The sequence below is a fragment of the Homarus americanus genome, unplaced genomic scaffold (genome assembly GCF_018991925.1).
Source record: "Homarus americanus isolate GMGI-L3 unplaced genomic scaffold, GMGI_Hamer_2.0 scaffold25827, whole genome shotgun sequence".
NCBI classification, from domain to species: domain Eukaryota; kingdom Metazoa; phylum Arthropoda; class Malacostraca; order Decapoda; family Nephropidae; genus Homarus; species Homarus americanus.
In genome coordinates this window covers 4903522-4924110 of record NW_024738300.1, presented here as the reverse complement: position 1 = coordinate 4924110, position 20589 = coordinate 4903522, and the positions used below count along the sequence as shown (strand labels likewise).

At 39.8% G+C, this 20589-nt stretch overlaps 1 protein-coding gene across 1 annotated transcript in view; it reads left to right on the top strand.

The window, feature by feature from the left end:
• LOC121873942 overlaps window positions 1–20589 on the top strand; it is a 54307-nt gene that overhangs the window by 12755 nt on the left and 20963 nt on the right. Inside the window, exons 2-5 of the mRNA XM_042377821.1 lie at window positions 14847–14971; window positions 16149–16265; window positions 16402–16625; window positions 16789–16917. Of these exons, the coding sequence (XP_042233755.1) occupies window positions 14847–14971; window positions 16149–16265; window positions 16402–16625; window positions 16789–16917 (595 nt within the window). The remainder of the gene's footprint in view (window positions 1–14846; window positions 14972–16148; window positions 16266–16401; window positions 16626–16788; window positions 16918–20589) is intronic.

The following is a 20589-nucleotide window of genomic DNA, read 5'->3' as shown; positions in this document are numbered from 1 at the left end:
CCAACATTGCCCTGTTGAACTGATGCCTGGTCTGCTCAGTAGTCAGCCCTTATGCCCGCAGCAGTGCAGACTTCATGTCAGGGAATTTATTTTCAGGATGCTCTAGTCGTCGAAGAATCCCTAAAGCTTTCCCATCAAATAGGCTCAGGAACTCAAATTCCTTAATGCTGTCATCAAGCTCGTAGGCTTCTGCGAGATGCTCAAACCGGGAAATGTACATTTCCATGGATTCGCCCTCCTGAAAGGTGGGCATCTGGGGAAATTTCCTATAAGTGACGTTTTGAGTGGGAGAAATTTTGTTCCTTTCCGCTAAGGCCAGTTGGAACGCCCGTTCCCTTTGTCTCTCTTCACGTTCCAGCCTCTTTTCTTCCTTCTGAAAGTCTAGCTGGGCTAAGAGTTCTTCGTGCTCGCGTCGCTTGTCTTCTCTCTCCGCAGCCTTGTCTTCTCTCTCCTCAGCCTTCTCCATGTATGCAACCGCCTCAGTCCCCTCCAGCCCGAGGGCACGTGCTTCCTCAAAAGCCGCTGCACGAGCTGACATGGTGTAGGTGTGGGCGATACAATGGTGCAATCATCCACGGTCTGTGTCCCTGTTCGGGCGCCAATTGTTACGTTTTAAATGCAGGAAAGTGGCTTTCTTACCGTAGAACTCGGATACCTTCACACTGGTTACTCACCCAAGAGATTATGGTGTATCACTACGTAGAATTTTGCTCTGCTTCCGGCATTCAATGCGTTATGTACTTGATAAATGATGATTTAATGAATTCCACTAACTTCCAACATCCATCTAAGTTATTGGTTATACTTTGTCATAACCAATCAGTCATTACCCTTGGTAATAATAATAATAGAGGGATCACAGATACGGGCAGATGATTGCACTTACGTTTATTTGGCACAATTCCATACACTGGACTTATAATTTGCATGGATAGGTCAGTCACTCACATTCACGCCACAGTACCGTAAGTTATAAGGGAGAGTTTGTCAACCTGGTGAATTAATCGTTTAGATCTATTAGGCCGGCCTGGAGTGCTCTTGTAGCAAACAGGCCCTCACCATTGATCACTTCCTTTACAGGATGTGTTAACTTGTCGCTGGACTTAACAAAAGTCTCGGGGATTTGCACACACAGACTCGTAGCACTGGTAGGACTGTATGGCCCCTGATCTTAAGTCCGCAGAGCAGGAGGTCTTCTCTAACCCAAGGTCTAAAGCCCACTGGCTAAATTGTTTTTTTTTCTTTTGAGGCGTGAAGTGATGAACAGTACACCACTGTCCCACTGGCCTGCCCCCTCCTACATGTCCCAGTCATGGCTGGCCGGGTGCCTTATCTCTACCGTAAACAAACATTTGGGATGGGTTGTGCAGGAGGCCCAACGCAACCCATGACAGGAGTAATGATAAGTAGGAACCTTAAACCAAGCAAACAATGTGTTTTTGCTCGTAACAAGGCTAATAAAGTACTTGGTTTCATACAAAGGAGTGTTAGTTACAAGACTAGCGAGGTCATCCTAAAACTGTATCTTGCTCTTGTGAGACCACACCTGGACTACGCAGTTCAGTTCTGGTCACCGTATTACAGAATGGATATAGAATCCTTGGAAAGAATTCAGAGGAGAATGACAAGACTAATCCCGGGCATTGGGAACCTTGAGTATAGAGACAGGCTAAAGCATCTTAATTTGCACTCCCTCGAGCGACGTAGAGCCAGGGGCGACCTGATAGAGGTGTATAAGTGGAAGGCAGGGCTAAACAAAGGGGACATTACAAAGGTACTCAAACTATCCAACCAGGAGCGAACTCGTAACAATGGTTTTAAATTTGATAAATTTAGATTTAGGCGTGAAATCGGTAAACACTGGTTTGGAAACAGAGTAGTGGATGAGTGGAACATGTTACCAGATATCATCATTAACTCGAATACGCTGAATAGCTTCAAACATAGGTTGGATGCTTATATGAGCAATAGGGGTTGGGTGTAAACGGGACTGCCCAGTATGGGCCAATAGGCCCGCTGCAGTTTCCTCCATATATATATTTATATATATATATATATATATATATATATATATATATATATATATATATATATATATATATATCGAACAACGGAGTACCTAGCTTTCGTCTATTCAAGATGTTTTGAATAAAGACGAAAGCTAAGGTACCTGTGTTTCCATTTTCCCGTGTGATTTTATCAAGATTTATCTTATCCACGTTTTCATTGTGATTTACATGAAATATATATATATATATATATATATATATATATATATATATATATATATATATATATATATATATATATATATATATATATATATATATATATATATATATATATATATATATATATATATATATATACTGATAACCACAAAGAAAGAAGAAAACACGAAGTTTTCAATCGCTTTCGTGTAATTCATATCTTCAGGGGTGAGTACAGACTAGAGAGAGAAATATAAGCCAAGGTGTGTATATACAGAGGAGGGTGAGACCAGGTCCTCAATGGTCAGGTGATATGTAATGACCCTACTAATCTTTAAATAGCACACAACGGTTGGTGGTCAAGTCAGATGGTCAGGTGACCCGGCCTTCTCACCTGGTTACAAATCTTCTTAATTACAAAATTGTCCAGCTTGTACATGCCGTTACTCAAATTCATGTTGAATGCTTCGGTATGTTTAATAAGACTAGATTCTATGATGTTCCTACTATCAATTGAATTACATGGTAATATTGAGGAGGCATTATCCCAGTCAATGCAATGCTTGTTATTCCTCTTTCCTTGTGGTTATCAGCATATACCTAGATCACGCGCACCTACAGTGATTTACTTGCATATATATATATATATATATATATATATATATATATATATATATATATATATATATATATATATAAATAAATATATATATATATATATATATAAAATACACATATACATATATATATATATATATATATATATATATATATATATATATATATATATATATATATATATATATATATATATATATATATATATATATGAGATATATGCTGATAACCACAAGGAAACAAGAAAACACGAAGTTCCCAAGCGTTTTCGTGTAATTCACATCTTCAGGGGTGAGTACAGACCAAGGAGTAATACTTGACAAGGCTAATATATACAGCAGAGGAGAGTGAGATCAAAGTCCCTAGGGGACAGCAGGTGTCCACTATGTTCCGGTCATAAAAAATATTGACCATGCCATCTCTAAGCAAAGCAGCTGTCCGTAGTCAGGTCATAGGGTAAGATGACTCAACCTTATCACCTGGTTACATGTTTTTTTTTTTACGGGAATTCGCCCACCCGGGCACAGGTCAAATGACCCACAACGGAGCCTGGGGGAACCGGAAAGAAATTGTATATATAGAAAAGAAAAGGTTATACTGCATTAATCTACACCACGAAGATGCCGGAAAACCAGCTTTTTTAAGTGAGACAGATTGTAAGAGCATGGAAACACAGAAAAGGCAGAGCATTCCACAGTTTGGCTGTGTGAGGAAAGAAGGTACTAAAACGAGTTATTCTCGTGTGACCGACATCCACAGAGAAACGGTGGGCACCGCGGGCAAGACGTGTGTTGCGAACCCACGGCCTTGCCGACGGTACATATGATGCCAAGTCCACCGAACATTGCCCGTTAAAGTACCTGTAAAAGAGAGAGTGAAGCAACATTGCGGCGAAGAGAAAGGGGAGAGAGATTGTCGACTAAAGGAGGAGAGTTAATGAGACGAAATGCCTTAGATTCCACCCTATCTAATAGATGGACAGAAGAAGAGCCACCCCACATATAAGAACATAAAAATAAGAACATAAGAATGGAGGAAAATGCAGCAGGCCTATTGGCCCATATTGGGCAGTCCCGTTTACACCCAACCCCTATTGCTCATATAAGCATCCAACCTATGTTTGAAGCTATTCAGCGTATTCGAGTTAATGATGATATTTGGTAATTTGTTCCATTCATCCACTACTCTGTTTCCAAACCAGTGTTTACCTATTTCACCCCTAAATCTAAATTTCTCTAATTTAAAACCATTGTTACGAATTCGCTCCTGGTTGGATAGTTTGAGTACCTTTGTAATGTCCCCTTTGTTTAGCCCTGACTTCCACTTATACACCTCTATCAGGTCGCCCCTCGCTCTACGTCTCTCGAGGGAGTGCAAATTAAGATGCTTTAACCTGTCTCTATACTCAAGGTTCCTAATGCCCGGGATTAGTCTTGTCATTCTCCTCTGAATTCTTTCCAATGATTCTATATCCATTCTGTAATACAGTGACCAGAACTGAACTGGGTAATCCAGGTGTGGTCTCACAAGAGCAAGATACAGTTTTAGGATGACCTCGCTAGTCTTGTAACTAACACTCCTTTGTATGAACCCAAGTACTTTATTAGCCTTGTTACGAGCAAAAACACATTGTTTACTTGGCTTAAGGTTCCTACTTATCATAACTCCTAAATCTCTCTCGCAGTCGGATTTCTCTATGGCATCATTGTTCATTTGGTATCTGGTTTCCCTTTTTACATCTCCTATACTGAGTACTTTACATTTGTCCACGTTGAATTTCATCTGCCATATTTCAGACCACTCGAAAAATTTGTTTAGATTTTCCTGTAGTTTTGCCGAGTCCTCGTCAGATTTAATAACACGTCCTATTTTAGTATCATCAGCAAATTTACTTATGTTGCTGTCTATGCCGATATCTATGTCGTTTATGTATATAATAAATAATAATGGTTTAAGTACTGAGCCTTGGGGAACTCCACTTGTGACGTTGCTCCAATGGGACTTAGTGCCGTTAATGCTCACTCGTTGTTTCCTGCCCTGTAACCACGCCCTCATCCATTTTAGGATGTTACCTTTGATGCCATGGGCTTCTACCTTTTGTTACGCCGTCCCTTAATTTACTTAAATATCCAGGTTCTAGGCGTAACCAAACAAAAAAGTGAAGTAAATTAAAAGAGAATAAAAATAAATAAAGTAAACCTTTAAGAATTTAATTGATTAAATATTTACACAATAAAGAGCCTCGTAGGCTGTCACAGCAAATTGATTCACCATCGAAACTTTTAAGACACAAGTGATACAAAACATCGAAACATCAAAAGAATAAAAATAAAGCATTGGATTACGTTAACACTGCATAAACATATAAAAACTATCAATCAAATTAACTAACGTGAAACAACACTGAATTACTTGAATACAACTAAGCAAATACTGATGGACACAAACAGAGACATAAATAGGTACTCACATAGATATACCACATTGGTGGCGACAGGAACAACACAAATAAATTAAGTATAAGTAACAAGTGACACTCAAAGGATGTGGACTGTATGACAGGAGAACTGAACTAACTCAAGTCAGTTGGTGGGTCCTATATATAAGGTCGGCTCCCGCCAAGAAACCCTCCTGTGGGTCGTTTAACGATGCAGATGGTCGTTAGAGAACAAAGAATGCTGGTTACAATACAAAATAAAGAAATAAGATGGGCTTGAACAAATAATGACAGTTAAAACCTTAACAGCACAGGGTAAGGTGAGTAGTGTATATAATAGTAAATTTAACACATCATTACAGGAATAATATGGAACATGGAAGCATGTTATATATAAAAAAAAAATAGAAAAAATACGACACGGTCGTAACACTTTCTAATTAGTCTTTCGTGGGGGACTCTGTCAAAGGCTTTGCTAAAGTAGAGATATACCACATCATAATTGTGCCCCTCGTCCACCGATTCGAAAACTGATGAAAAGAATGTTAATAGATTAGTTAGACAAGAACGTCCGCTTGTGAAGCCATGCTTGGAATCATTGAGTCAATCTGTGCTTATCCAGGTGATTTCGAATAGAGTTTGAAATGATTGCTTCCAGTAATTTGCCTACTATTGATGTTAGACTGATTGGGCGGAAGTTAGAGGACAGTGATCTATCCCCCTTCTTGAAAATAGGTATTACATTCGCCATCCTCCAGGATTCTGGCACTACACCTGTTTTTAAGGACATGTTAAACAACTTTGTTTAGGGCATACTAAGCTCTTCCTTACATTCCTTTAATACTCTGGCAAATATCTCATCGGGACCAGGTGACTTATTAGGCTTTAGTTTGTCTATTTGCTTACTAACATCGTTACTAGTCACTACTATCTCGCTTAATTTGTTTTCTTCACTATCTCTGAATAGAGTCGGTGCCTCGGGTATCATGTTTAAATTTTCGGTGGTGAAATCTGTTGAAAAATATTTATTCAAATTATTGCTCATTTCTTCATCGTTATCAGTGAGCTCGCCGGTATCTGACCGTATTGGTCCAATCTTTTCTTGTGTTTTAGTTTGATACATTTGGTAGAATCCTTTGGGGTTTGTCTTCGCCTCCCTTGCTATCCTTACCTCATTATTCCTCTTGGCTTTCCTTATCTCGGTTTTAACCCTACTCGCCAATATCATATAATAATCCTGGAGGTAAATGTCACCACGCTTTATCCTTCTACCTATAGCCTTCCTTTGGCCAATGATGTTTTTTAAATAATTATTTATCCATTTAGGGTCATTGTTGTCTGATCTGAGTTTTTTTGTATGGTATGTTCTGCCTCTGTGCATTAAGTAACTTATTATATAAATTGACGTGGAACTCGGTAGTCTCAGATGTCGTTATCAGGTCGGAGTCATCTGTCAGGTTCACCGCCAAGCGCGACACCCCCTCTCTCAGCTGCCTCTTTAAACTGTCAAAGTTTGCCCTTCTGAAATCTGGTACTTTTGTGGAATTTTCCTTACGTCTGCCCTGAAAATCTAACTGGAATCTAATTTCTTTGTGATCTCTGTTTGCAAGTTCGTTCCCTACCTCGACATTGCTAATGAGGTTTTCTCTGTTCGACAGAAATAAATCGAATATATTATTACTCAGTGTGGGTTCGATTATATGTTGACTTAGGAAACAGTCCTGGATCGTCTCGAGAAAATCCTCTGATTCTGCATTACCCGTAAGGTCAGTCCAATCTCTTTGGCCAAGGTTAAAGTCGCCTACTATACAGACTTTGTTGTGTATGGAAGCCCTGTGTATTTCATCCCAGATAAGTCGGTCATTGACGCTATCAAGATTGGGAGGTCTATATGTTATTCCTGTGATTATTTTTTCCCGACCGTCGCTTAATTCTATCCAAATTGTTTCTGTATTCTGCTCAGTTTTTATTTCCTTATTTATTTCACACTTCAGATTATCCCTAACATAGATTGCTACTCTGCCTCCTTTCCTGGTTTGCCTATCGATATGGAACAATTTGTAACCCGCAATTTTGTATTCGACCGGCAATTCACGTGAGTCTAGGTTGATCCATGTTTCAGTGAATGCTATTATATCGATTTTTTCGGTACATACCAAGGCCCTAATATCATCCATTTTGTTTCTCATACTTTTACTGTTCGCGTAGTAGACATTTAAGTTAGTCGTGTTCTGAGTCCTCCCTTTACCCCGTTTAATTTTAAACGCCCTGTTTAATTTAGTTTTGTCATCATTCCTAACACTATTTCCCTGTAATCTTTTACTTTGTTTACCCACTCCCACTGCAGTTTCCCCCACCCCCGTTCCCATATGTTCCCCTAGCAGTTTAAAGACTTCAATATCCTTTGAACTGCCCCCTCTAGAGACCCAGCCAGGGTTGCCACCCCATTCAGAGACAGGTGCACCCCATCCCTAGCATAAAGGTCCCTTCTGCCGTAGAAGTTGTCCCAGTTGTTAATGAATGGGACCGATATTGACTTGCAATATCTGTCAAGACGGTCGTTGACACCAACCGCCCTTGACAACCATTCACTGCCAACTCTCCTTCTAGGCAGGACACTGCATATGGTAGGGATCCCTCCCTTAGACCTAATATGATCTATAGCTGCCTTGAACTTATCAAGAAGCTCCTCGCTCCTACACCGGCCAATATCATTGCCTCCTGCACTGAGGCAGATAATGGGTTTGTTCCCATTACCAGACAAGATATTGTCCATCCTGTCAATTATATCCCCAACCCCAGCTCCTGGCAAACACACCCTTATCCTAATTTTGTTTATACCACAAAAGGCCCTGTCCAAGTACCTTACCTGTGAGTCACCAACAATTAAAGTTTTTTTACCTTCCTTGTCATCCCTGTCCCTGACTGTACTAACGTCCAATTCGTCTATCAAGGGACTGAACGGGTTGGTACACTTAGCTGTTGTTGTCGTATCCTTGGTGTACTTCTTCACCACCAGCTTGGTCCTCCCACTACTCACAATCTTCCACTCGCTTGAGTTTTCGTCAGACACTGGCTTTCCCTGTCCAGCCACCCCTTTTAACCTCGCCAGCTCTTCCCTTAATTTTAGGTTGTCCAACGTGGCCCTCTCAATTTCTTCCTTGGCCCTCGCCAATTCTTCCATGGACCACTCCAGTTTGGTCAACAAACCCGCACAACCAAGACCACACATAGCGCTGGCCATATCTGATAATTATCCCTTGGGAGCTAACCCTGCCGTGACCTTTCCCCTAGTGAGGTCAGAACACAACTGAGTGAGGTCAGAACAGGTCAGAGCAGTACTCCAAGTTAGGACGAATGAATCCCTTATATACTTGGAGCAACTGCTCAGGAGTGAAGTAGCTGCGGCATCTGTACAGCATTCCCAACTTTCGGAAGGCAGCTTTAGTTACACTAAGGATGTGTGATTTCCAGGACATATTGGAGGAAATGGTGAGGCCTAACATATGTATTTCAGAATTTGGGAGGATGATAGCGTCCTGAAATGTAATTGGTGGGAGATCGTCTAATTTACAAAGTGTAATTGATAAATATTGAGTTGTATTACTGTTGAACTTAACCAAGTTTGTACCTCCCCATTCAGAGATGCTGCACAGATCCGCGTTGATAGAAGTAATGCTATCAGGTCCAGAAACAGATCAAGTTTGAGAGTTAGGAGGAAGGGGAAAATATGAGGAAGAGTGAAGAGTAGAATCATCAGCGTAAGAATGGATAAAATTAGTTGTAGTGTGAAGTAAATCATTGATAAAAAGAAGGAAGAGAGTTGGTGAAAGAACAGAACCCTGTGGGACGCCACTACTGGTAGAGGAAGAGCGAGAAATCGATCCCTCGACAACAACTGCCATGGATCGGTTCTCAAGGAAGCTAGAGATGAGAAAACAAAGTAAGGAGTCTGAAATAGGCCGGTTGGCCTGTGCATGGCAGCTCCTGTCGAGAGTTACTACCACTCTCTATCATCTGTGAATCTATTTAGCCTCCTTTCAAAACTTTCCAGCTTTCCAGCACTTACTACTATGTTGCTAAGCTTGTACCACTCGACCACCACCCTATTTGTGAACCAGTTTCTTCCTATCTCCCTCCTAAACCTAAACTTATCCAACTTGAATTCGTTGCTCCGAGCCCTATCCTGCTCGGATATTATAAGAACTTTATCTATATCCCCTTTATTGATTCCTTTCACCCACTTAAATACTTCTATCATGTCTCCCCGCACTCTTCGTCTTTCTAGGGAATGCAAGTTAAGTTTCTTTAGCCTATCCTGATATGGAAGGTTTCTAAGTCCCGGAATCATTTTTGTCATTCTTCGCTGCACCGACTCTAGTTAATTTATATCCATTCTATAATAGGGTCACCAGAACTGAACCGCATAATCGAGGTGTGGCCTGACTACCGCAAGATATAGTTGCAATAAGACCTCTGCACTCTTGTTACTTACACTTCTAGATATAAAACCCAATACTCTGTTTGCCTTATTTCGAACATTAACGCACTGTTTTCTAGACCGTAGGTCCAGGCTTACAAGTACCCCTAGGTCTCTTTCACAAGTCGACTTCTCGAGGTTGATGTTGTTAAGGCTGTATACATTATAAGTATTTGTTCTTCCAATATTAAGTACGCTGCACTTGCTGGTGTTGAATTTCATTTGCCACATTTCAGACCACCCCTGCAGTTTATTTAGATCCTCCTGTAATGCATTTGCATCCTGCCCTGAATTAATTTGCCGCCCTATTTTGGTGTCATCCTCAAACTTGCTTATGTCACTGCTGATCCCAGTATCTAGATCGTTTATGTAGATTATGAACAAAAGTGGGCCTAGTACTGACCCCTTGGGAACTCCACTGGTTATACGGCCCCACTCAGATTTAACACCATCTACGCTGACTCTCTGCGTTCTGTCGGTGAGCCATGATTTTATCCAATTTAAAACTTTCCCCTCGATACCATGAGCCTTAATTTTTCTCAGAAGCCTCTGATGCGGTACTCTGTCAAATGCTTTGCTAAAGTCTAAGTAAATAACATCGTAATTTTCGTCATTATCTATTACCTCGAAGACTTTCATAAAAAACGTTAGCAGATTTGTTAGACAAGATTTTCCCTTTGTAAACCCATGTTGAGAGTCGTAGATTAATTTGCTTTTCTCTAGATGCCATCGGATGCTATCTGCTATAATTGATTCAAGAAATTTCCCCACTACTGACGTCAAACTGATCGGCCGGTAATTTGACGCTGATGCTCTGTCTCCCTTTTTGAATATGGGTACTACATTTGCCTGTTTCCACAAGTCTGGCACAACTCCAGTGTCTAACGATTTTGTAAATAAGTTTACGAGGGGTCCGCTAATCTGTTCCCTACACTCTTTCAAGACTCGAGGGAAAATTTCATCCGGCCCTTGGGATTTTGTTTTCTTTAGTTTATATATCTTCTTAAGAACATCCTCTTTTCTGATAGTGATATTCTTTAATTTCTTTTCTTCCTTTCCCTTAAATATCAGTTCCACCTCTGGAATTTCATTGCGAATTTCTTCTGTGAAACTGATAAGAAGTAGCTGTTCAATGCTTTGCTTATTTCGTCACTGCCATTTATCACTTCTCCCCTCCCTGACTTTAAAGGCCCAACTTTGTCTTTGAACTTTGTCCTATATAACTGGAAAAATCCCCTGGGATTCGCGTTGGATTCTCTTGATCTCCTGATATTGTAGTCCCCTTTTGCCTTCCGTACATTTTTCTTAACATTCCTAGATAGTTCATTATACCTATTTCTGAGCTGATCCTCCCCTCCCTTTAATTTCTTATATATTCCTTTCTTTATTCCTATGTCATGTTTAAGTTTTCTGACCATCCACCTGGCTCATTGTTATTTGACCTAATATTTTTGTATGGTATACTTTGTTCTTGTGCTTTACGTAGTGTACGAGTTAATATATTATAGTCATGATCAATTGTTGTCACCTGTGACCTCATGCGTTCCTACTGGGGACTGAGTAATGGTATGTACAAACTGGATAATGTTGCGATTAATAAGATTACTAACCAGGTGAGAAGGTTGTGTCATCTTACCCTATGACCTGACTACGGACAGCTGCTGTGCATAGAGATGGCATGGTCAATGTTTTTGATTAAGAAGATTAGTAAGGGCCACTGCCTTATGACCGGAACATTGTGGATACCTGCTGTCCCCTAGGGACTTGATCTCACTCTCCTCTACTCTATATATTAGCCTTGTCAAGTATTACTCCTTAGTCTGTACTCACCCCTGAAGATGTGAATTGCACGAAAGCGCTTGGGAACTTCGTGTTTTCTTGTGGTTACCAGCATATACGTGGATGACAGTCATGGGGTCGTGGGCCGTGGGTTCTAATCCTGGAGGGTTGAGGTGTTGATTGTATATATATATATATATATATATATATATATATATATATATATATATATATATATATATATATATATATATATATATATATATATATATATATATATATATATGTAATGATATATATATATATATAAGTAATGATGTGTCACATTGTGTTGAAATTCTTATTTCTTACATTATAATATTATGATATTATGTAATATTTGACGACATTTGGCCATTGCAAAATAACTGAGATATATATATATATATATATATATATATATATATATATATATATATATATATATATATATGTGTACCGGTCGGAATTTGCTGGACTTTAATTTCTCACTTGACTTGGGGTTTATTAAAATTTAATAGATGGTAAAGGCAGTGGAAGCGCCCCTTTGAGAAAAATCCCGAACCAGCACAAGAACACTTAAATCTACTACACAAAATGAACTGTCCGTGACCCGTGGAAGGATAGCGTCTGTGACTGGGATGAATGAGACACACTGTAAAATTTTAGGTACACTTATATTCCCTCCAACACTACAAACACAATCAAATAATGGTACACCAATATGCGCACCTCTTAACTTAAACTTTAAACACTACTCTGGGGAATAAAAGTTATACATGACATAGAAATTATTAGAAACACAGGCAACAATAAATTTGAAGTATTAAGAAATGTTGCTCGCACACATGAACAGGCCTTAAGGCTTTCACAAAATAATATCAGTCACTTAGGAAATGGTACTAAAAAATAAGAAATTAAATACTCCACAATGAATAGGCCTTAAGGGTCTTCAACAAAATAATATCAGTCACTGAGGAATGGTAATAAAAGATAAGAAATTAAATACTCTACAATGAATAGGCCTTAAGGGCTTTCAGCAAGATAATATCAGTCACTGAGGAAATGGTAATAAAATTTAAGAAATTAAATACTCTACAATGAATAGGCCTTAAGGGCACTCAACAAGATAATATCAGTCACTGAGGAAATGGTAATAAAATTTAAGAAATTAAATACTCTACAATGAATAGGCCTTAAGGGCACTCAACAAAATTATAGCACCCCAACAGATGCACACTTCCTAACCTAACTTAACCACTACTCTGGGGAACAAGGTTATACCTGAGATCAGAATTATGAAGAACAATCAGATGCATTAAAAGAATCAATCACAGTATCACTCTGGTTCCACTTAATGGCACAAACATTCAAAACAATATTATCAAAATTATTTAAGAAATATTAACTACACACGTCAAGATAATATCAGTCTGAGGAGTGGTGTTAACTACACCCGTAATAATGAAGATAAAATGTTCCTCTAGGTATCTCCTAGAGTCCTAGACTCACGGTCTCAGTGTGTGACCATTAATATACTCAGATAGCCTCAGTGTACTCCCAGTGCGTCCATGGGCAGGAAGAGAGTGAGCCAATCAGACCTTGTGCAGTTGAGAGAAACTTTAGCTTCCCGTTAGCAAGAGGGTTTCACTAGCTGACCGAGGACACGTGGTGTTGTGCACCGGAGTGGTAAGAACTGATCACCCACTGCCGATGCTGGTCCCGTGTCGTTTTAGTTGTCGGGAGCACTCGTTCACTCAAGAGATCCTTTGCTACCCCGCTAAACAGTGACAGGCCTACACTGATCGGTCCAATGGCGACAATCGCCACCCTCAATCATCAACCAGGCCAGTCAACTCGGTCAACTCCAATTGGCGGGTTCTGACGGAAACCCTGAAAATGAACTCACATTAGCTCTAGTTTTTTACACCGCCCCTATCTAACCCTGTCTGAGATCGAATGAGACTTACTTGTTATACTGCAATAGCGCAGCACAGGTGACTAGGCCACGTGACTATTTCTGATGGACGCGCGGAACGTCTTGTCTGTGTGAGTGCTCTCCGGGACTGGGCCTAGCCAGCGTCGCGTCTCCCCAAGGCGCTAGCTTGGGCCTACGTGATATATTTTCCGCCTAACTAATAACTCCTTGGGACACCCGTAACATTATTCAGACTGCTAAACGATCTATAATAATTTCAAATTCAATAATAGTCCCTTAACTTCATGAATCGCATCATTATTAATTCGGTAAATTACATTTAATATCATATAGGCCTAGTTCCGCAGTCTCTCGCTACGAGCAGGCAAAGCGCTCCCTCCCCTCAGATGACCTTGAACGCTCAGTATCACTCATGGCGGGGCATTTGAAATTACTCTGAAATTTCTGAATATATATATATATATATATATATATATATATATATATATATATATATATATATATATATATATATATATATATATATATATATATATATATATATATATATATATTGATTATTGAAACATGCAAATATTTCTATAAATTTGGGCCCACTGATGAATTTGGCCTAGGGCCCACAAGTAGGTAAATTGGCCCTGCCGACCATACTGTGAATTGATCTCACTCTCCTCTACTGTATATATATATATATATATATATATATATATATATATATATATATATATGCTTTGTTATGTATTTCTCCTTAGTCTGTACTCACCCCTGAAGATGTGAATCACACGAAAGCGCTTGGGAACTTCGTGTTTCTCTTTTCTACTTGTGGTTATCAGCATATACCTGGATTTACTTGCATAGTAACATTTAATATGGTTTTTCAAGTGTTATGTACATAATTACGTATGGAACTTTAATTTTGTTTACAGCTTTAACGGTAAATAAAATCAGATCATTAACAAGACGGTAACTATAACGGTTTCCTGTATTCTCTTGTGAGCCATCTTTTTCGTTTCAACGATAATAAAATTGGTCTTGAAAGAAAATATAGCTACATTATTTTTGACACTGAGATTAAGACATGACTAATTATTAAAACCAGCTCATTATAGCGACATAAGTAGATAAAAAATTATAACTGGCTTTCTTTTCTTTTCTTTACATCACTTTACTTCTAGAATAACGTAAGCTAAATGATCAATGTAAGTTAAGGTAATGTTGATGTAGTTTACATTATAGTGATGGAAAAGATCTTATCCTAAGGTGTGTTACAAGGACTTGAGAATGAAATGTTAGGATTATTTTGTTTTGATGTTCTTTGTTAATACTGAAACCTATATATGTAGATACAATTCCTCTTTCCAACAGAAGACCCTGAACTGTTGTCATTAGCGAGTGGGGCGGTGGACGCTGTGTTGTCAAGAGTGTCTCGGCAAAACTGTTCCGTCCTGCTACTCACTGACGGCACCACGTCGTCCACCACTGTCCTCAGAGTAGGTCATTCTGATGTAAGATTAGTTATCCCTCTGTGCTAGCAACATCCATTAACTCCAGGTTCATATTTCCCCGAGAATGCAGTGTAAGCTAGGGCTAGATGTCACAAATATATCCCAGGAGTTTGTCAGAATAACACAACTATTTCACAAACAACCAGAAAAAAAAGTGGAAATTATACATAGATCTGCGGTGAGTGATTCCTGACCCAGATGCCTGGTCCTGTGGTTTGATAAGTCAATGATATTAAATCGAAGGTTTTAGTGGAAGTTTGCAATCTGAAAGTCATATGTGTTCCTTGACAGGGAAAAAAAACCCACGAAAGTATTCATGTAGTGTTTTTGCAATAAATTGTGTTGCCCCATGATATGCTTAAATTTTGCAGACATGTACACTTGCACCAAAAAGTATCGGTGCAGGGTGAGATCAACGATTTCCGAAACGATAGTATACACTGTGATATGTCGGGAAGTTTGGTAAGTGTATCCTCATAACCCCCCCCCCCCTCCACTAGGTGTTGTCATATGGCTGATAATTATAAATCAGTGTGTTTGTTTCCTCTTTTCTGATTGTTGCATTGTGTCGACTGAATGATGAGCGAGGGTTCGGTCTCGGTGAACGTGGGTATAAAACAGAGGCAATATGAAGCAGTAGAGATCTACACATGCCAGACGACACGGAAACCTCAGACGGAACATGAGGAGCTATTATTGCCCTTCATAACGAAGGGTTCGGCGTCACAGATATTAGCCGGCGGGTTAGTGTCCACAGGAACACCGCTGCACGATGGATTCGGCGATACCTCGAAAGTGGTGCTGCAGACGACAGGTCTCGGAGCTGCCGTCCACGCCGCACCACCCCTCAGGACGACCAGGTTGAGTGGTTTATATGGTAGCATAAATTAATGTGGCAATATTCACAAGTATCACAAATAATATTGTTAACAGGGACCTCCTCATATTTCATACTGTCTATTTATCGCTTCCCGACCTTATTTATAACGGTTTGTTTCATTTGACCAAGGTTGCCAACATGCGGCTGGAACAACTCACCTTTCCCAATACCTATCGTCACTGGCCTTAAATTGTTCACAATACAGTATACACCGATACTTTTTGTTGCGAGTGTACATCTACAATTAACAAAGGAAGATATATTTATAATTCGATTTTCCAGGATTTGGGTCAGCTGGTGGCCCCCTGGGGTGTGGGGGTGTTCGAGGTAGCAGTGGACGGCCAGGACGCTAACGTGACGCAGGCGCAGCTCTCCTGGGTGGTCGACAAGGCTCGGCGGGTAGGTCACTCTCACTTTACTACTGAGACAGGTAGGTCACTCTCAATTTACTACTAAGGCGGGTAGGTCACTCTCACATTACTACTGAGGCGGGTAAGCCACTCTCACTTAGCTTCTACCATGTTCACGTCAACAGCTGCGGCAGGTGTCATGGTGCGTGACGATGGTGGTGGTGAGCGACGACCCAGCCTTCCTCGCCGCCTTCGCCGAGTGGTCCCTCAAGGGCCGCCTCCTGGTGTGGTCGACGAGGCTCCTCGCCGTCACCCGCCTGTCCCTCCCGGAGCTCCACCACCTACACAAGTTACTCTCCATGACCAACTCCATGTTGTTGATAGTGGAAAACAACTCACGACCAATAAGGTAATAAGTTTATTCTCAATTAAAGTTTCTTTTGAATGATTCTTAGCATTAAGATTGAGACGGTTTTCTTGCGTTCGTCCTCAGTAAATGAACATGTATAATAACTCATATAATTTCATTGTACAATACTCGCGATATTTAACACAATATTACACAATTGCAGATGTAGTATAATTATCAAATTACCATTTCTGCAACACGATACACAACTGATGCAAGTTGCTTCGTGGACTCAGCAACAAGACTTAAAATTCGGTGGACATCTTCCACTTTTTCCTGAAAAATTCTCCAAGTAAGTACACTCTAAAGACCCATCGAGTATTGTATATGTGGTTTTCTGAATGATTCGATAAAATCAGGAAATTATAGTGTGTAACTTGGGCAAATATTGTTCTCCTAGAAACATTTCTTACATACATCTACAGGGAACGTATTGACCCATAGTGCATGAGCTAACATCAGGTGTACGGTTACCCAGCATATATTCTTAGCTCGGAGAAATTTACATAAATATATAAATACGTTGTTACATCTCTCCACACGATTCATCTCATCAGTCAATTTCTTTATTTATTGCCTTTGTAATAGCCTCTGTCAACATATTGACAATAGTACAGTAATTATATAAATACGGGCAATTCACATATACAGTAGTATTGTGTCAATAACACTACCCGAATTACCTAGATAAACGGCAACTAAGCAAACCTTCTCATGTGTTGGATGACATTTCCATGTCCTCCACACACATCTGATTTGCACTGGTCCTCATCAAGTGCCCAACCCGCAGTGGACTTAAACCCTGTATCTCGCACGCAACAGACGTGTTAAAGGGAGCTCTGTAAATTACCTCCTATATTCTTTCGTAAAAGCACGGTTAATATCTGTCGGTTGACTCGTATTTGATATATTTTAGTGAATAAATAGAAAAAGCCAAATAGTTTTTGTGTGAACATTAAGTACTTTTAAACAATTACGAAGTTACTACAGGGTTTACAGATGCTACCAGGTGATAACCGCCTGGTTCGTTAAAATGACAGCGGTAAAGATACGAACATATAAACTCAAAACTAATATACCTACGAGTGAATGTTTAAAACTCTAAACACAACAAAAAGTGGAAAAAAATATATTAAGGTTACATTACGAGAGAAAGATATGCAAAAGCTTGTATTACAAAAGTACGAGTAAAATCTTTGGCTTTTTAAGTGAAAAATCGCCAAAACGCTGTAGCAGCATCCATCCTCCTTGCAGGTAGATGTTTTGATACCTTGCATCAACAGGTAATCTTCCGACGAGTGAGAGAGTGAACCCCAGCAAATGAGCCCCAGCGAGCCATAGACTCCCAGGTGCAAATCACGATCATCATCAGACAAGTGTTGACAAACACGTCAGCATCAACAGGCATCATTTATAGCCGGGGCTCCTACTGTTGTGACCAAGCAGACCCAGTGTGTGACCCAGCAGAACCCAGCTAACAGGACCCAGACAGTAGATCTTCAAGAAACTTACCAGCTCATATGACTTCAGCTTAACTGAGGTGACTGCATTTACAAATAAGTGTACATGTGTGTGTGTCTGTGTGATCCTGAAACAACCACACATTTCAGCGACAAGAGGAACAATACTGTAGCAGTGACGTCATCGAATTACGCCATCATCGACTCCATCTTCATACGTCACAATCAGCTGCCATTTTCAATTACGTCATCTATCAACAGCCTTTACAGAAACATAAACATAAACAAAACTTCTATCATGCCTATAGCAACTTAGTTATTTCTCAAACAATCATTAGTTTTTAAATACACGTTATGTAATATACTACAACATACGATCACCCGGTAGACGTCTTGATAAGTTATAGAATAGTCAATAGTGCCTTGCATTGAGTAATACCTAAGTAATACCTAGGGAAACAGTTAAGGGTTATTTAACATATAGTAACTAAAGCCGCTCACGGCCAGACTGGGGTGAGAATGGGGGGTAATGAGATCCGTCCAGTAGTACACGACAATGTTTATTCGGCCATACCTGGAAATACATGTCCCACTATCAGTTACATGTACCAAACACACAAACAGTATCCATTATATTTAACTAACATCCAGCGACAATAACAATCAAGTGATTAACTTCCCAAGTTGGCTTAATTCTGAATACAATAATACAATTGTACAACACTCACTTGTGACGGGTCTGTTGGTATAACATGTGTGAGTACACTGAATTCTGTGGTTTCCGCTATCACCGACTGTTTGAGTTAGGTCTCTGATGCACAGTTGCCTGATAATAGTTAGAAGTCATCTCCGGGTAGAGTAATAGGTAACCTAGTCTGCTCACTGTACCACACACACTGACCCTCGAATGTTCAATACACACCTGGACGCCAGACCCTTATCTGAGCGCTAATGGACACGGTGTTGACAAGTCACTCACTTCAAACAACACTCCTCTCTCTCTTTTTCTCTCCCTCTCTCGCTCTCTACTACATCGCATGTCCCATGAAATGCGGTTTGAGTAATATTCAATTAAAGTACTACATGGGTTGAAAAATTTATAATTAATATTTTAATTTGCTTCAAGACATGGATTTATTCAATTAAAGTGAACAACGAGTTGAACAGTTAGTGTATGACTTTGATAGTGAGACACTTGACACAGTGGTCTACGACAGTGCTTGATATTTGGTGAATCCGAGGAGGTGCGTGAATCACAAACTAATTTCCAAATAGACACTTCACTTGAAGATAGTGAAAGACGATTTACAACATTGGGCAACATCGCCGTTGGAAATAGTGACAAAGAAGATATTGCCAAGACCATGATTGTTGCAATGTTGTCGTCAATGTTGAGCAATTTGAAGCAACAAGGCCACTCCGTTTACACGAGCCAGTGAGTAAGCAACTGTCTCCAGGAGAACCTGTGAAGGCTCTGGTCTCGAAAATGGATCTTGGAATTGCAGCTGCCGCTTATAATTCATAAATAACACAGGAAGAAGAGATGAATGTGGGCTAGACCATATCTGGAAAAGCGATCTTCAAATGCAGCTCCATGTGGAGAAGTACAATTAGACAAGTATTCATTTCAAAATATTATAAGAATGTCTCAGAGTGACTTTGAGGTGCTGAGTAAAAATTGGTCCAAAACTACAGAAAATGGCTACAAATATTGGAGCAGTAATTCCTGTGAAAACTAAACTAGCCATCACATTAAGGTTTCTTGTCGTTGGAGATTCGTATAAAAGCTTGATGTACCTGTTTCGAGTATCAAAAGCTAGTGTTGCATATGTTCTCAGACTATTAAACTTGCTTTGTGCTCTCTCTCTCCAAAGTGATGCCATATTCGCGTGCAATTTTATTCCAGATGTCTCTCTTTATATTACGGTCACTATACTTGGGATGACCAAAATCCCTTATTTCAGGATGGCACTGAATACTGTTATTAAAGTCTGTAGTTTTTTCATTATTCCACGGCATAGAGTAACTGTAACTAGTTATAATGTGAGAACACAAAACTCAGCACACACACACACACACACACACACACACACACACACACACACATTATTTCTGGCGCAGACTTGTACTGACGCCCACAACAGCTCCTAATCCGGCAATATTGCAATTTCCATTCTCTCCGGACCACATGTCAATACACGCCAACACGCGTTTTCATTCTGACATATGGCTGAGAATATTGACGTATAGTATATATCAGGTGCCTCAAAGAGAGCTCAGGTTCTCAACTGGCTCAGCCATGTTAATATTGTTATTATTATCCACTCTGTATCTGTATTTTTCTGGCTAAATAAACTGTTACAATTCAATTCAATACAATTCAATTCAATACTTGCTCAATGTGGCTCATGTATGGCCGGCGCCTTTAGGCAGGGCCGCTCTTATGACACTAAACCTCACTACGGTGCAAGTCATTCTGGTCCTATATCCCCACCCAGTGTGTT